The 18,814-nt window shown below is 36.7% G+C and overlaps 2 protein-coding genes across 2 annotated transcripts; both read right to left on the bottom strand.

The window, feature by feature from the left end:
- Positions 1-9,643: 9,643 nt before the first annotated feature.
- rbm46 (RNA binding motif protein 46) lies at positions 9,644-15,168 on the bottom strand (the record flags this gene model as incomplete). Its single annotated transcript, XM_079615127.1, has 5 exons — positions 9,644-10,590; positions 11,822-12,622; positions 13,266-13,395; positions 13,574-13,911; positions 15,024-15,168. The coding sequence occupies 5 exons, from the start codon at positions 15,166-15,168 to the stop codon at positions 10,397-10,399; spliced, it is 1,608 nt and encodes a 535-aa protein (XP_079471253.1). The 3' UTR covers positions 9,644-10,396.
- A 1,003-nt stretch (positions 15,169-16,171) lies between these two features.
- Positions 16,172-18,687, bottom strand: lratb.2 (lecithin retinol acyltransferase b, tandem duplicate 2). The gene is made up of 2 exons (XM_079615128.1): positions 18,122-18,687; positions 16,172-16,843 (listed from the first exon to the last, which is right to left on the bottom strand). Exons 1-2 carry the CDS (start codon positions 18,626-18,628, stop codon positions 16,688-16,690), a joined length of 663 nt encoding a protein of 220 aa, XP_079471254.1. The 5' UTR covers positions 18,629-18,687; the 3' UTR covers positions 16,172-16,687.
- Between the last annotated feature and the right edge of the window lie 127 nt (positions 18,688-18,814).

The following is an 18,814-nucleotide window of genomic DNA, read 5'->3' as shown; positions in this document are numbered from 1 at the left end:
CACTCAGATGTTTCTTGACATACTTTTTTAGCTTCTTTTACCCTGTTTAAAGTACAACCCCAATTCCAGAAACGTTAGGACATTTTTGTAAAATGCAATCAAATCAACTATCTGTGCTTTTATAAAAATTCTCTTTCATCTTTATTGAACTGAGAAAATTACAAAGAAAAGATTTTCAATGTTTTCACTGGCCAAATAAATTGTATTTTGTAAATATAAACCAATTTTGATTTTGATGGCTACAACACTTTGGGTATAAAAGGAGCATCTACCGAAGACTCATGGCTACTTGGTCATGGCTCACCACTAAGTGCCAAATTTCATGAGCGATTTGTCAAACAATAAATAAAAAAATCACATTTCTCAATACAAGATTGCAAAGTATTTAGGTCTTTCACTACATATACATAATATTGTGAAAAGAATGAGGGAATCCAGAGAAAACTCAGTCCTCTGAGACCTCTGTTGAATGTGCATGACCTTTTGCCCTCAGATGGCATTGCAAGAGAAACCATCGTTAAATACATCTGTACTCTGTTAAATACAGCCACATGTGCTCAGGAGTACTTTGGAAAACCGTTGTCACTTAAAGTCTGCCGCTGTGTCAAGAAATGCAACTTGAATCTCTCTTACACAAGAAGAAATCTATGCATCTGTTCAATGCAGAGATGGTGCTGAGTTTTCTGGGCCCGAGCTCATCTCAGATGGTCCCAAAGACAGTGGAAATGTGAGCTGTGGTCAGATGAGTTCATGTTTTTTTTCCTGAGACTTAAGTTCTCAGTCTCAAAGATGAAAGGGACCATCCAGATTTTCATCAGTGACAGTTGTAAAAGCAGACATCTGTCACGGTATGGGGGCGCATCAGTGCAAACAGCATGGATGACTTGTATCTGTGAGAAGGTACCATTGACGTTGAGGCGTATATATTGGAATTGTACAGAGACTTGTTCTGCCATCGAGATGACATCTTTCCTGGGAAGCAAGACAATGCCAGGCCTCATTCTGTACGTGCTACAGCAGAGTGGTTTCTAGACACTCTACACTGTAGAGAGGATGTGCTTTACTGCCTGCCTGGAGTCCAGATCTGTCTCCTATTGAAAATGTAAGGACCATCATGAAAAGGAGAATCACACAACAATGACCACAGACCCTTGACAGCTGTCTTGTATCAGACGAGATTGGAAAATCCACATGCAAAACTGCAACAATTAGTATATTCACTTCCAAAACATTTAAAAATTGTAATTGAAAGGAGAGGTGATGTAAAACAGTGGTAAACATGCCTCTGTCCCAACTTTTTTAGAGTGTGCTGCAGCCATCAAAAATATTTACACAATACAATTAATTTGGCCAGTGAAAACATTGGAATTGTTTTGTTTGTAATTTTGTTAATATAATAAAGGTTTAAGATAATTAACAAATCACAGATTTTTGTCCCAACTTCTCTGGATTGGGGTTGTACAAACCTCATCAATTATGGTATTTTTTTGTATCATATTATTATTATTATATGTATTTTTCTAGTTATTTACCCATAGTGGCTAATGAATTGTAAGTCTCGCACATTTAAAGATAGCCTACTTCCACATTGCAAAATAAGGTGGATATTAATCCCTAGATATGGCTCAATGTAAGTCTATAGGATTTTTATGAGAGTTTTACTGTCCATCAGGTAAAACCCGCAAGCCTGAATGCGTAGAAAATAGCACACCTCTCCTCAAGCTGTCTTTCTCAGTCTTTGTACACATTTTCTATACAGGGGCCACATATAGAGATTAATCCATTGAAAGAGGCTTGGACAAATAATATCCCTGTAGTTCCAGTAACTGAACAGCAGACTCCATTCCTAACCGATTCAGATGAAGTTGTTTAAAATACACATTTTATAAAGCTTCGTGACTAAAACATCACATCTAGTTATATTCAGCTGCTCCGATCAAATGCAAAAGACAAGGTGTTGAATCATAGTGCTATACAAGACAGTTTTATAGAAAGTAAGAGCGAAAGATTGATTGAGAAATGTAAAAAAGTATGAAAGGATGTGCTGTGTAAGCAATATTCATATAGCACAGGTATAACCCGCACTCATCTTGCCTGGTTAATGTCCAATAAAGCAATATGTCAAACCGTAAAGTAGCAGTGCATTAAATTATATTTATAATGAAAGTCTGGCACAAATGCACATAAATTGAAAACGACGCTCTGAGACTAGAGAGCACAGAAAATCTAATATATAGAATCGGTGTCTCCTGTGTCAATACTCTAGCTCACAATGGCCAAAGGTCAAACTATATCATTGCAATGAGGCTAGACAGCTAGATTACAGTGCTCTTGTCCAGATGATTAAGGTCTACTAGTAGATATGTGACTATAGCTCCCGCTGTTCATCAGATTGGCTTGTGGATGAATGTAGAGGTTGGGAAAGTTCGTCATCATCTGTCACAGGAGGTGGCCTATTTGACAGCTGGCTACATATTGACCTTTAGAGAACAGTATTTTAGTGTCAAGCTGAAGGGGCAAAGTGCAGGTCAGAGCTATGAACATAAATTTAAGATTTGTACATTTCTGGCATGCTTATAAAATTCCTGGAAAGGAGAATGGTTATCTAGGTTTCTTGCAAGGCTTTTATAATTGGTCAGACTTCTGCATGGGCAATTGACTTACCATGTTATTTTCTTTCTTAAAAAAAAAAACCTGCCATGGAAAGCTTTGTCTATAAAAATATAACAATCCATTCAAATTGTGAGGAAGTTGTAGAAATTGCCCTGCAATGTGACAGTATTCATCATGAACTGAAATGAACAAAAAGATTTCTCTGGAAATTGGAAGGCTAAACGTTATAGCAGCAATTTCTCAAAATAGCTTGAAATGTCATGCAGTGTAAAATGCTGAATTCCATCTATCATTATTATTAAACATGCACTTTATATTAGCTTGTCTTAACTGAAGGAATATATGGAAAATGTATCCTTTACAAAAATAATTTGTCAAAAGGACTATTATGTATATTAACTAGTCAGGGCAAATAGAGGCACGTGGTATCTAAAAACAAACATGTTCTCTTGCAAATGAATGCATCTTAATATAAAACCATTTATTTGAAAAAGAAAAGGTAATTTAATTTATCAACTATCCATATATTGTATGAAGCTGGTCTGTGGGCATTTATTCAAAATGCTGTCAGGCGGACTATTCAACATTAATGAAGCAACATTGTGATAAAAATGTATCTTGAAATAGTGAACTAATAGAGAACGCGTGGTCTGTTTTGCTCACATACATTAGTAATCAGCACGCACATATCCCGATGGTCTAAAGCAATTTTAATCATCTACTGTATGTCTTCAAATGAACTTTTTAACTCATATTTATACAGTATACCATATTTTACAATGATAATCTCACTGTTCTGGAGGCTGATTCCACAAATGCATTGTCTAAATGTATGAACAAAATGATTTGTGTACATTTAAGAGCTCGCTGCCTATATGATCATTTTTTTAAGTCCGTTTTTCTGCATGTTGTCAGTAATGATCCAAGCTCAGATATATTACCAGTCAGAAAAATCATGCTGGGATAATTTTATCCTGTGGGGCCAACTATCTTTTGATACCCTCATAAGTAACAATGTGTCCCGTGTGTGCGGCTTATACGAGTTTGCTTGAGAGAAAGGAGAATTTATTTCATTTTTCCTCTAGTCTTGCTTCTGACATATGGGCTCTGCCACCTGAACCCATTCTCACAGCACCTTGAGACTGCTTCTTGACCTCATCTGTCGAACTTATCCATTTTTCATGTACGATAGTGCATGTGTGTGTGTGTGTATCTGTGTGTGCTTGTTTTATTGGACTGTATCTATAACACACAACCAAGCACTGAGAGGCCCTCGACTTTATTAATAAGATTTACTCCAAATTTAAAACGCTTGGCAATTGGCTCTTAAAATGATCCATTGCTTTGGGCACTCTCATTCCACAAATAGCCTCCCAACCAGAAACAGAATCTAAAAACTATAAGGACTATGATACTGCTGAAATATAAAGTGAATGCATATTCCTCTTCTTCTTGCACTTACTTGACTGTATAAAAGAACAGTTAAAGACCCCCTGTGGTGAAAATCAAGCTTTTAATGTTGTTTATATGTCTCTATGTGGTGTTTTTAATATGCTTTCAGACACACCATGTGTAAATGAATAAGTCAACACTATTACTGAGTATTTTCTCCATGAGTCAATGAGTATTTGATGTTTCTGAGGACACAAACTACCTTGTAACCAATCACGTCAATGTGCGGGTGGGCTTTAGCATATCATCATTACTATACTGCGAAGCAGGGGAAAAGCCAGATCATCCCGGTATTTTTTTTACTGTTGATATGATCGGGTACATTTAGCAATGTAGCGGGTGAATTATGTATATGATGTATTTTACGATGTTATGATGAACTATATGCCTTGTTCAAAGTTGTTCAAAGCATTTCTAAGGATGCTGAAGGCAGACTGAAATGGCGAACATGGTTTGTGTAACATTAGCAACATTATTAGCTGTTTGATAACATAATCAAGCAAAAGGCTATTCATATTAATTACTGTTATGTAAAGAGCAATACCATTGTTCAGCGTTTACTATCGTAATTAGAGTAAAGTTGACCAGGTGCATCTCTGAGCTGGCGTGAGTGGAGGGCCTGGAGGCGGGACTAATTTACATACTCATGGATCTGCGTATACTAAACAAAGCAGGGTAGAGTTACATTTAAGCTTTTTCAAGGCACAAATAATTTTTTTTACAGTAAAAAAACTTTCAAATATGTCATTTTGGTGATCAAAGGTGTTTTAAGGGTTAAAATGATTGACTACAAGTGGACTTTAAGGAACCGGACAGGTCATTTCGTAGGAGGCAACAGTCTTTTGTAGAATACTATTACCAACATGTAACCTCTGCCACTCACTTTATGAAGAAAAAACAAGAAGCTACATAAAGATGCATTCACAAAAAATTGGCAACAACTACCCACCTTAACATTCATTCTCAATCATGTTCAAAGTGCACAATGTAATTGAGGTCAAAATTATCCATTCAAATTGTGAGGAAGTTGTAGAAATTGCCCTGCAATGTGACAGTATTCATCATGAACTGAAATGAACAAAAAGATTTCTCTGGAAATTGGAAGGCTAAACGTTATAGCAGCAATTTCTCAAAATAGCTTGAAATGTCATGCAGTGTAAAATGCTGAATTCCATCTATCATTATTATTAAACATGCACTTTATATTAGCTTGTCTTAACTGAAGGAATATATGGAAAATGTATCCTTTACAAAAATAATTTGTCAAAAGGACTATTATGTATATTAACTAGTCAGGGCAAATAGAGGCACGTGGTATCTAAAAACAAACATGTTCTCTTGCAAATGAATGCATCTTAATATAAAACCATTTATTTGAAAAAGAAAAGGTAATTTAATTTATCAACTATCCATATATTGTATGAAGCTGGTCTGTGGGCATTTATTCAAAATGCTGTCAGGCGGACTATTCAACATTAATGAAGCAACATTGTGATAAAAATGTATCTTGAAATAGTGAACTAATAGAGAACGCGTGGTCTGTTTTGCTCACATACATTAGTAATCAGCACGCACATATCCCGATGGTCTAAAGCAATTTTAATCATCTACTGTATGTCTTCAAATGAACTTTTTAACTCATATTTATACAGTATACCATATTTTACAATGATAATCTCACTGTTCTGGAGGCTGATTCCACAAATGCATTGTCTAAATGTATGAACAAAATGATTTGTGTACATTTAAGAGCTCGCTGCCTATATGATCATTTTTTTAAGTCCGTTTTTCTGCATGTTGTCAGTAATGATCCAAGCTCAGATATATTACCAGTCAGAAAAATCATGCTGGGATAATTTTATCCTGTGGGGCCAACTATCTTTTGATACCCTCATAAGTAACAATGTGTCCCGTGTGTGCGGCTTATACGAGTTTGCTTGAGAGAAAGGAGAATTTATTTCATTTTTCCTCTAGTCTTGCTTCTGACATATGGGCTCTGCCACCTGAACCCATTCTCACAGCACCTTGAGACTGCTTCTTGACCTCATCTGTCGAACTTATCCATTTTTCATGTACGATAGTGCATGTGTGTGTGTGTGTATCTGTGTGTGCTTGTTTTATTGGACTGTATCTATAACACACAACCAAGCACTGAGAGGCCCTCGACTTTATTAATAAGATTTACTCCAAATTTAAAACGCTTGGCAATTGGCTCTTAAAATGATCCATTGCTTTGGGCACTCTCATTCCACAAATAGCCTCCCAACCAGAAACAGAATCTAAAAACTATAAGGACTATGATACTGCTGAAATATAAAGTGAATGCATATTCCTCTTCTTCTTGCACTTACTTGACTGTATACCAGAACAGTTAAAGACCCCCTGTGGTGAAAATCAAGCTTTTAATGTTGTTTATATGTCTCAATGTGGTGTTTTTAATATGCTTTCAGACACACCAAGTGTAAATGAATAAGTCAACACTATTACTGAGTATTTTCTTCATGAGTCAATGAGTATTTGATGTTTCTGAGGACACAAACTACCTTGTAACCAATCACGTCAATGTGCGGGTGGGTTTTAGCATATCATCATTACTATACTGCGAAGCAGGGGAGTCTCGAGAAAAGCCAGATCATCCCGGTATTTTTTTTACTGTTGATATGATCGGATACATTTAGCAATGTAGCGGGTGAATTATGTATATGATGTATTTTACGATGTTATGATGAACTATATGCCTTGTTCAAAGTTGTTCAAAGCATTTCTAAGGATGCTGAAGGCAGACTGAAATGGCGAACATGGTTTGTGTAACATTAGCAACATTATTAGCTGTTTGATAACATAATCAAGCAAAAGGCTATTCATATTAATTACTGTTATGTAAAGAGCAATACCATTGTTCAGCGTTTACTATCGTAATTAGAGTAAAGTTGACCAGGTGCATCTTTGAGCTGGCGTGAGTGGAGGGCCTGGAGGCGGGACTAATTTACATACTCATGGATCTGCGTATACTAAACAAAGCAGGGTAGAGTTACATTTAAGCTTTATCAAGGCACAAATAATTTTTTTTACAGTAAAAAACTTTCAAATATGTCATTTTGGTGATCAAAGGTGTTTTAAGGGTTAAAATGATTGACTACAAGTGGACTTTAAGGAACCGGACAGGTCATTTCGTAGGAGGCAACAGTCTTTTGTAGAATACTATTACCAACATGTGACCTCTGCCACTCACTTTATGAAGAAAAAACAAGAAGCTACATAAAGATGCATTCACAAAAAATTGGCAACAACTACCCACCTTAACATTCATTCTCAATCATGTTCAAAGTGCACAATGTAATTGAGGTCAAAATTATATATATAAAAAATATATATATGTGATATACTCGAGGAGGAGGCGTGTAATGAATAGATATCCATATAAGTGAACTGCATAAAACCTATTCTGGGAAAATATTCACAGAACTCAAGCAATCACCTCAACATAAATTCAGTGGAATTGGGACAATTTTGCAGCCACAAAGTGTTGCACTGCCCCCTAGTGACAGGCATTGAAGATGGTACCTATATAGTCCCTTTCAGAGACCCACAATATGCACAAACATGTGTCCTAAGCCACAGTAATATTAATTTCATTTTAACTGGAAAGTCTGATTCTATGGGACAAATGGCACGTTGGTTCATCCTGCAGTTTGTTTTACTAAATAGGTAATCGACGGACGTCACATTGACTAATATTTAGTAAGTGGACACAAGTATAATACATCTTTGTGAAGAGTCGATATAAAAGAAATGTTGAATATTTGTTCAAATAGCAAATACTGTCAATCTTTGAGATACACCAAAATGGTCCGTTAATCCTAAACATCACCTTCTAAGTGCGAGCAAAGCTTTCCTTCCAGGAAAGTGGTTGACCTCATCTTTTGAGAGGGGATAACATAGTTTGTTTCTCTAGCAACACAGCTTTTGGCTGTGGTTTCCAAGGTTACTGCAGGATTTCTGAAGATATCATGTAAAAAAAAAAAGCCCCCTTCACTATTTTCAAAGCTGAAGTACTCCCTTTGAATTCAATGAAGTATATGTGACGTCAATGGCCACCACAGTAACGCCGAACAGGTGAAGTGTCTCACAGTACGAAATGCTAAAAGACCTGACATCATGAAAGTATTTATCAGTACACAGAGTGGACAGGTTAATTTCCAACAGCTTCGAAAAATAAATTACCAGACCTGGGGTAAGACAGTCATTTTTAGTGCCTATACTGTTGGCCTATTCAAACTACAAATTATGTGAAGTTTCACAATACTTACCAAAATCACCTTTTGTAGTTACAGTTACACCTGATGACAAGAATGAAGAAGTGCGATAACGATGAACCGAGGTGCTACTTTTCTTCAGCAAACCCTGTTCTGCCTTTCCTAAAAAAGGAAATAAAAATGCTTTAATAAACCAATGTTAGAAATGTTCCAATTGAATTGGGAAGAGTTGCAGCCACGTGCCTGATTTGGATCGAAAGACGTCCCCTGAGCTTCTTCAAACATCTGCTTATCTGGTGTACTTCATGGATGACAGTCCCATGGTCCTTTATGGGCATCAATAAAAACAGAGAATAAAGAATTGAAGAGTAAAGGTAAGGCAATATGTACAACACATTTCTAATAAGTAAATTCCATTTATAATTAAATATTTAAAATACACACTTGACCCAATGCGGAAATTATGCAATGGTGGTTCAGGTCCAGTCTGCGCTTCCAAATCACACCATTTCCCTTTCTCTCTCTGCACTGTCCTGTATAGCAAATGGATATAATAAAGTCAATAAAACACAAAAAGTACACTAATGGCTATATTTTAACTAATTTTGTGTCCTAAAAAAGATCTTACAAACCTTATACAGCTCTTATAATGAGTTCTGTGTCACTCCCTTTCATCCTCCATACTGGTTTACATCTCTCACTGTTATGAACATAAACTGCCTCCAAAGCATCCAAAAATCTCATTACAAATCACTGGAGTGGCCCTACTAAGCCTCAGCATATTCTGTGAGCAGCAACACTGGGAGAAAGGCCCAGCACTGCACAACAGACAGCATCTCCATTGCCAATTTAATCTGGTTCTTAAAAAATCCTGACTAAGGTGATCTAAAATTGTTACAGAGCATAGAGAGGCTATCGAATTACTGAAAACAACTAAGGAGAGGACAGCAATGACACACCAGGAGCTTGACACACAATTATACTAAATTGTCACCACGTGCACAATGTTTTAATTATATAATTTGCACATTTTGATTGTATTTTTATCTTAGTCATTGGATATTTTAACTTTTTATGCAAAATAAAATTATTTTAGCCTGTATCCTAGTGTCAGAGTCCGTTAAATTTTGTATGCACAAAGCTTAATTGCCCTTTGAGTTTAATACAGATATATTATTCTGTACTTTTTTAATATTTACTTACCATAATCAAATAATATCTGACTCAGAAATAATTACAAGAAATATGCTTCAAATTACTTAAAAGTGATTCAAATAATAACACATAAGGAAAACTTTAAAAAGGTTTAAAATGATAAAAGACTAATAAAAGCTGTTTTATATTACATGGAGTGGGTTGCATTATGAAGCCAGACATGACGAGATCATGATGAAAGTTTTGCTTTTGCATGACACTGCATTCATGTCGCTAGGTATCCATATACCTAGCAACCTACCTAGCATATAAATTGAGGACGACTGCCAAATAGGCCAAGCTCAAAAAAGGAAACAAAAAACAAATACAAAAACAATATAAAAGTGCACCTTTAATGTACTAACTACATGCTTGACTAGGTTGTTATAATGTTTGAGCATTGTTGGTCATTTTCGCATTATCCAAACATTCTTTTTAAATCCATAATAAATGAACAATCAAAATGAAATTATGAAATTTAATCTGCCAGGGGGAATGTAACACAAAGTTGAACGTGCAACATTACCTACTCACTATTGCAGTATTAAGAAGATGCATCTGTTTTTTGCTAATTTTAACAGTTTATATCTTTAGTTTCTATTCAAACACTGTTTCTAATGCAAGTAAATAACTTACTTCTTAAGAATAAAAAAGGGAAATAAACACCCAAACAGAATATATAAAATACTCAGCTAAACAAACAACAACAGTAAAAGTTACAGTATGTAAATAAAAAAAAATAAAAAAAATCCTTCCGCAACTAGTCATTCTATTAAAACAGCACTAAACCGAAAAATATGTGAAACAATAAAATTTAAGAATATGAACATTTAAGAAACACACTGCAAGTAAGGTAACTTTTCAGATACTGGATGGCTTGACTACAGGAACGATGACTGGTTGGGGATGTAAAGTCTTTGGGCAGAGGAGCAGGAGATGGGTAGAGGAGGCGAGATGGAGGCCATGGGGTAAGCTTGGTAAGGCAGAGACCTGCATCCAAAGGACAGGAAACCATTGCCAGAAGGTGCAGGAGAAGAAACATTCACAGGGGAGCCAGGCGAACTCATAGAGCAATCTGTGATAGGGAAACACACACACACGAGCACATAGAAAACACAACCTTTAACATGTACATACTGAAAGTAGTTTGCACAATATATTAGTAGCATATTACTTGTTAGACAATAGTGACATTTTAATTTATCTGTAATAATCAATTTAGGATATGTATCAGTTGATATTTGATATTTACACAACCATTCAAAAGTTGGGGGTTGGTAAGATTTTTAAATGTTTTTGAAGAAAGTTTCTTGTGTTTTTTTACGGTATTAATTTTTATATATTTTGAAATGTGACATGATCCTTCAGAAATTATTCTAATATGCTGATTTGCTGCTCAAGAAACATTTCTTATTATTAATTCTGAAAACAGTTGTGCTGCTTAATATTTTGTGGAAGCTGTGACATTTTTTCAGGACTCTTTGAAGATAGAAAGCAATTTTTGAAATATATATTTTTTGTACCATTGTAAATGTCTTTTATGCCACTTTTGATCAACTCAATTGTCTTTGCTTAATTAAAGTATTTTATTTTTGTCATCTAATGGTCATAAAAAATATTTTAAAAAGACTAATAATTTAATCAATTAAATTAAATGTAGGCTAAATTCAATGTTAAATGCAAATATCAAAATAAATATCCATTCTTCATACTGTACTTTATAATGTTTCCTTGTGATATATTTAAAATGATTGATAGTAGTTTAAAATGTTTTAGTTTGGATTTATTTAGACAAAATAAAATGTTACAATTTAATCATTGGCCATAGATAGTTTCAGCAAAAATATGAAAGTAATTATCATCTTATACCAGAGGTCAGCAACCTATGGCACATGTGCCAAAATTGACACGCAGAGGGATAAATGAATCACTGACACATGACATTAGCTAAAGAGGTGTATGCCTATGTATTTAATTTAAGTCCCTCAAACTTGCATATGAACGTACATTTTAAGGTAATCATTCCCCATAGTTACAGCCTGTTTTATTAAGTTATAAATACTAAGTGAGAGATTTTAACCTGCGCTGGCACGCAGATCGGACAAACCATTGCATGCTTCTGTGATTATCCTTCCGCATGCCATAACGATGCCGACCTCTGTCTTATACTGTATGTATCGGCCAGAATTTTAATATCAGTGCACTCCTAATTTCAATTTGTATGTAACCTGTTATTCCTTTAAATGTTGTACCGAAAGAAAAAGAAAAACCCCAAAGAAACCAGAGAACAACGGAGAGAAACTAACCCAGGTTCCAGAGTGCATTCTGAGCAGCAAGCTCCTTGGCATCCTCTAATATGGTGCAGACTTTATCAGGCATGAAGCTGCTCCTGGTGCTGCTGATGACTACTTTGTAGATGAGCAGTATTTTCCCCTCCTGTCCGGCTAGGGAGTAGAGGTGATACTCAGGCAGAGACCAGTCATTCTTGTGGCAGTAGTAATCCAGCAATGATACAGCTGAGCTCAGCTGGCTGGGCTTCAGGGTGTTCAGGCTGACTGGGACCAAAGTGGATCCTGGTAGGAATGGATACGCACAGCGATCTAAGTCCACTGCATACGGGCTGCCCAAGTGAGGCGGCAGGCTGAGGGGGCGTGCAGATAACCCATCACCCATCGCTCCTGTTCCAAAGTTCACATCATCTCTGCTTTGGAACAAGAAGCTGGAATCATTGTAGTTTCCGCCAGCTGCCATTCCATTGTGGCTACTCCGTGGTCCGGATCTTTTGTTCCCATCTTTGCTGACAGGCTTGGCAAGAGTCACCTCGATGGGCGAACCATCAATAACTTTCCCATTCATGGACTCAAGAGCAGTTAGGGCATCCTCACGGTTATAGAAGTGGATGAAGGCGTAATCCGTCAGCTTCTTAACACGTTCCACAGAGCCAGGCTTCAGGCGTGAGAACTCAGAGCGAAGCGTCTCCTCCGTGGTGCTCAGCATGAGATTACGAACATAGAGGACTCGCACTCGTTGCATGGTTTCCTCATCTAATTCCTTTTCAGGTTCTGCCCAGTCAACCTGGATGGTGTGGCCCCACAACTGAAATGTTCCTGAAACATAGAGTTGACATTGACACACAGCTAGTTGCGTATTTGTCAATAGTTTTAACAAGTGTAATTTTGAAGTGTCATGCTCAAACCCTTGTGAAATATGCACCCCCTAAAATTTAAACATCGCCCGTCAAATTGGTTACACTTTTAATATAGTGTGATAGTTGCATATTTTATATTTTTATTTGCAGTCCTGCCTGGTTGATTACTGCTTTTAGTAATCAAGCAGTCCTGCCTCCAAATGAATGTCCTTTAAATAAAAATAAATAAAAAACAGAATACACAGTCTAAAGTGGGCACACATCGAAAAATAATTTGCTCCCATTATAATAAATGAAGTTTCTATTTTTGGCATGCTTCTCCAGCCACTTTATTCCTATCTGTCTGAAATAAAATGATTTTATTTACAAAATATCCTTTGTTTATCATTTTTATCATTTTATCAATATCATTTTTATTTTTATGGATTTTATGGATCTTGTCATTACAACCAGCATGTACCCAGGTGGCTGGAGGGGAAGAGGCATGGTTGGCATAGCAAGTTTATATATGAGCAATAGAAATAATAATGCTTGCCATATCAAGTACCACCACAAATAAATATTTTATGTATATATGTATATTTCCACTGTGCTTTTTGCACCTGGTATGAGTTTCCTGCGAGCCATTGCAGCTGCCTTGTGGGATTCATACTCGACAAAGGCAAAACCACGATTCTTCATCCTGTCCATTGCACTGGGATACACAATCACATCCACCACCCCTTCAGTCACCTGGATTTAGAATTGCAATAAAAAAAAGATTAGACATTAGATCACAACCAACTGTTTTATTATGCTTTCTGTAATGTTATAAAATGAAGTCAATTTATTTTAAGATTTTTTGAACATGTCATACAGTTTTAACAGTGCTGTGTAGTTTCTAATGTGTGCAGTCGTGTGATATACTGACCTTCATCATTTCTTCTTGGATCTCCTCCTTTTTCTTGTCTTTCGGGATGGAGCCGATAAAAAGGCGGCAGTTGTCCAGACTTACACATACTCCTATGAACTTTCCGGGGCGGATTTCGAAGTTGTCCAGGAGCTGGATTGCACGTTGGGCTCCCTCACGCGTTGTGTACATGACGAAGGCGTAGCCCCGGTTCTCCCCACTGAACTCCATCATCAGACGGAACTCGTAGATGCGACCGGCCCGCTCAAAAACAGGTACCAGCTCGTCTTCGTACATGTCTCTGGGGATTTTACCCACGAACACCTCACATCCTCGTGGAGGAGGGGTGCCCTCCCAACCTGAGACATAACGTTAGTTCATTATTATGACCACTATCTGATGAAACTAAAAAAATCAAGTTTGAATGGGTTTCTATTATAGCATTCCAGTCTTAATTAATATTACAGTAATGTTGTACAGCAATATAATTGCACATTTTATGGTAAACTATGATACAAGCTTGTACTTTCTTGGCTACTTGCAAATTATATTCTTATAAATCAATCTAATTGTCCTGACACTCCTGTTTTGTCTGTGTGCCTTGTTTCATGTGCTTTCATGTCTTGTCTTGTGCTATGTAGCACACAGCTTGTGTTTGACTCTAGCTGTGTGCTTTCTTGCTGTCATGGTTTGTGTGAGCACATGGCTTGTGATTTGTTTTACTGGCCATGTGCTTGTGTTTTTTGTCATGTTTGGTGTGAGCCTCACACCAAACATGACAAGAGCACATGGCTGTTATGTTTCCTTGTGCTATGTGCTCTCATGTTGATTGTCTAGCCCCTCCCATCTTGTTACCTGGTTATTGATTTATTTGCCCCACCTGTCCTCCCTAATTACCTCCTTTGTTTGTTCTCCCTATTTATTCTCCCTGTGGTTGCAGTCCTGTGCTGTTTCGTCGTCGAATGTACCCCTTGTGTCCTGCCTAGATCCTGTTGCCAAGTCAAGTCTGTCTTGTTTTCCCCCTCGGGGTAGTTTCTGTTTTAATTTATTATTAATAAAAGCCCTATTTCTCTGTATTTGAGTCCTCGCTACTTCCACCTACCCTGACACTAAACTGTTGAAGACATGAAATTTCATTTGCAGTCATTTTACCTTCGTAATATGATGCGATGATATTAACCAAGAAAAAGCATTGGCTGGAGCTTGATTCTATCAATATTGAAATTTTTGGATTGTAATGAAACAGAATAAAGCTCATTACAAGTTTGTAGCGGGTGAACATTATTTCCCAGGAATCAGAGCTTTTAGAAAGGCTGATTTATCTACATCAGGTGCTTCAAATAATACCTAAATAGCTATTTGGCTACTGGTCAACAATATTTCCCCATCCGTCTGGCCTATACATAAATTAACCTATTTATGGGGCCTAAGTTTGATGATATCTTGTAATGTTATGCAGTTTCCATATTACCTGGAGGTGGACCACCAAACTTTCTCTGTCCGTTTTCCTGAACCATACTGTAGCCTGTCCTGTCCATCAGGGATAAAAGAGCAGCTTCTTTCGAGCTGTCCATCATACTGTTCTCTGATGGCTGACTGGTGCTGCCTTCGTCCATGATCACGCTACCAAAGAAAACCGTTGCGTCAGGTATCACACTTGAGCCTCTATTTATGAAAGTTCAAATGACGTACTGTACGTGTATATCTGTAGATATACTTATACTAAGTAGAAAAACGTTAAGGTGTTACACACAAATATCTATGTTTATTGATCAAATGACAATTGACGAGTGTGAGATTTAAGGCTCGCGTAGTAACGCAGCTTTTCTCAGCTAGCAAACACAATTAGCATCATAACTATCGACCTGTCAAGTAACAAAATATACGTTCTTATACGAATTTAACCTTCTTTTTTTGAAAACCCCAATAAAACTGTATAAACCAATAAAATAATTCACTAATATATAAAACATTCGAGAGTCTTAACAAAAATATATATGTCAGGATTTTTGAGGTAAAAAGTTCATATTCAGAACAGAACAGACAGACCATTTAAACGAGCGGGAAGCAAAAGGGTCAACCAAACTAGTTTCCAGTCGAATATATTTTATATACCAAGCTGTGAGTGAATAACAGTACGATGCATGTAATATGTGACACTCTTCTGTTATCAGCTCTCGTGAAAAATGACACTGGAATTGTTCAAACTGATACTGATGCAATTAAACCGCTTCTCTTACCTTTTGGCCACACAATAAATTAATTAAGAAACGTAAATTACGGGGATAACTTTGTGTGACACTTGATGATCGACGACGGTTCGATGTTGTTGACTGACTGTTACTGTTAACTTTACGACAAACACTATTTACCTGACGGTCGGTCGTGTTTTCAACTAATGGGCGTTATCATAGATATGGGCGTTATTGCACTGCAGCAGGGCTGCATTTGATCTGCAACTTACATTTACGTAATTAACGTTAAAGAAAAAAATAAATAATGCATGGAAATCAAAATTCTGAGGAAAACCTGAATAGGATAAAAAAATATTATATTATGCCAGGATAAAAAATATTATGGTATTTTTTTATTTAATTATTTTTTTATATTTTTTTATTTCAGGTTGATTGGGATACTTTTTCTAGTAGGCCTAAGTCATCTCAATGGCAAAAAGTGTCCCACTATTTAGACTGAATACCATGGTTTTTCTAAATATATGACATTCTTTAAGCTATACCTTCAAGTAGCTCTATAAAATATAGGCTATACATGAATCGTACATGAATAGACAACATTTACAGACAAAAACATACATTTCCTTTAATTAATAGGCCTAATACTGATATGGCAATAGGCCTATTGTAAGTCACAACATACAGTATGAAAATAAATTATCTGATAGGCTATTAACATGACAATACTGGAAAGATCACAGGATTCATCGAAGGGTCTTCTTTGCCCTAATGTGTGTGTGTGTGTGTGTGTGTGTGTGTGTGTGTGTGTGTTTGTGTTTTACAATGCTCAAAATGTGCTTTAGGGTAATTAAGCACTATGTTGAACTAAATAATTAACAATGATAAAAAAAATGAAAAAATTAAATATCCTGTTGTCTCCAGACAGTTGTTTGACACAGCTTCAGGATGCCATCCAAATAGTGGATGGGATGAAAACCGTGGGTAAAATGACAAAGATGGACAAAGATTCCAGATAAAACATAATGAACAAGCACAACAGAAAACTTAGAAGAGAACTTGTCCTGCTGCACACAATCTTGCGCACAGCTTTGCAGAACTGTTGGGGAGAAAACAAGAATTTCAAGTTTAGAATTTTGCATTTGCATTCAATTAAAAATCATTTAAAAATGAGAAAGGTCAGATGAGGATCTTCAGTCTCTCTCTCTCAACACTGACAGTAATGACTTTCTTTGGTGTGGCATTGGTGGAATTTTCTCAAATTGTGTTATTTTTTCTTTTCTTAGAAGTACGACCACAGATTTCCTGATTTCCATGGTTCATTTCCATTTAATTGAAACCAGATCATTTGCAGAGCCTAACCAAACAAAAAACACAATAGCTGTTCTTTGATGAGCCTATATTTTATATTCTTGTGGCACAATCATATCCACCACAGTTGAAGAGTGGTTAGTTTTGTCACGCTGTTGGAATATCATCTTTTAGACTGAAAAAAGAAAGAGAAGAAGATGTGTGTATGCAAAGAGTTTCAAAGAGATTACTGCCTGTTGCCTGGAATCTGCAGATTAACATTCTTGCTCAACACCAACTGAGCAACTGAATCATAAATATAAATAAATAGAATAAATCACCTCTAATGTTAACGGTGTAAAAAGTCTAAACTCATGCCTGCCTGTTCTCTTCCACTTCTTAGTTTTGATGCACTGATGCAACTAATACATTTTTTTTTTTTTTTTTTTTTTTTAGTTTGACCTGCTGGTGAACCGAATGTGATTTAAGCAGCTTTAATAAATTTCACTTATAGACATCTGAATGAATATACTGCTATAACTGATATATTTGATATTTTACTACAACCCTACACAGTGTCTTGCATAAAAGTGATTTATATTTCTCAATCACATTACATTTCTTATCCTAATTTTTGCGTGTAATCCCATTTGAAATGGAATTAGTGATGTTGCAATACACATGGTTCATCAGCTAAAGCTAATTTCAAGACTTTTTAGTCAATGCAATATTTTTGCACAAGTGTCCTCAGTGTCCTCACGCATTAATTGATTGAAAGTATCAACATACCTGTAGCAAGAGATGAAATGCTTAAAGAGTTTTAAGACTCCTTACTTCCTTTAGTCCTTGTAGATAAATTCCTGCATGCTTTTATGCTCACAAATACACTCTACCAAAGCAACCCAAGTGTGTCTAATTTGGCACTGACTATTAAAGTTTTTAATAATACTGAAGATTTACAAATATCAGAGCTTCAGATGAATTATTTGAAAATAACCTCTTTTTTTTCTTCTTTTGTTAGATTTATTTTGAACATTCTAATCACAGACTTCTGATTTTGCTCTCTCTCTCTTCTGAAACATCTCACCTGGTAGGTCTGAAAGCTCATGCTGGTGCCGTATCTGCAGTACATGACGTAATGCTCGCAGTTGTACCACAGCAGACTGTACGCCACGGAGCCCAAGAGCTTCTCAGCTCTTCTAGCCACCTCCTCTCCGGTGAGCGGTGGCCGACTGCACACCTTGTCCATATGGTTGACTAGAATCTCTGCTCCATATGCAAAGTCCTCCACTGAGTCCACGCGGACACTTGCTTTTTTTGCTATCACACCCAAAATCAGCCGGTTGTTAGTCACCATTTTCTCATGGGCCTTCTGTTCAGTGGTAAAGACCGGCAAGATATCGGGAATGAGGTGAGCCACACGGTTGTTCCCCAGATAAATTCCAAAGTGTGTAAAGAGAGTTCGAGGGACCTCTAGCAGATCTCCTCTTTTATAAATGGAGATGTCATGTTGGACCACTTGCTGCTTCCTCTTTTCTTCAACGATTGTGGCCACTGCAATATTAAACAGGCCGAGGAACTGTAGGGGAAACATCCTCACTGGAGAAGTGGTGAGCTTCTGGATGGTCTGGCACCTGCAGGCTTTATCCCAGTCGAGGCAGACTGGGGAGGGGGCGTGAGGATTACAAACCCAGGGCTTTCTTTTTTCAGAAAAAGCTCCAGAATAAGTACATCACATGCCCAATGAAACAAACAAAGCATAGTTACCCAATGACTCTGT

Source organism: Phoxinus phoxinus (genome assembly GCF_949152265.1).
Source record: "Phoxinus phoxinus genome assembly, chromosome: 6".
NCBI lineage: Eukaryota > Metazoa > Chordata > Actinopteri > Cypriniformes > Leuciscidae > Phoxinus > Phoxinus phoxinus.
This window is presented reverse-complemented; position numbering and strand designations above follow the sequence as displayed.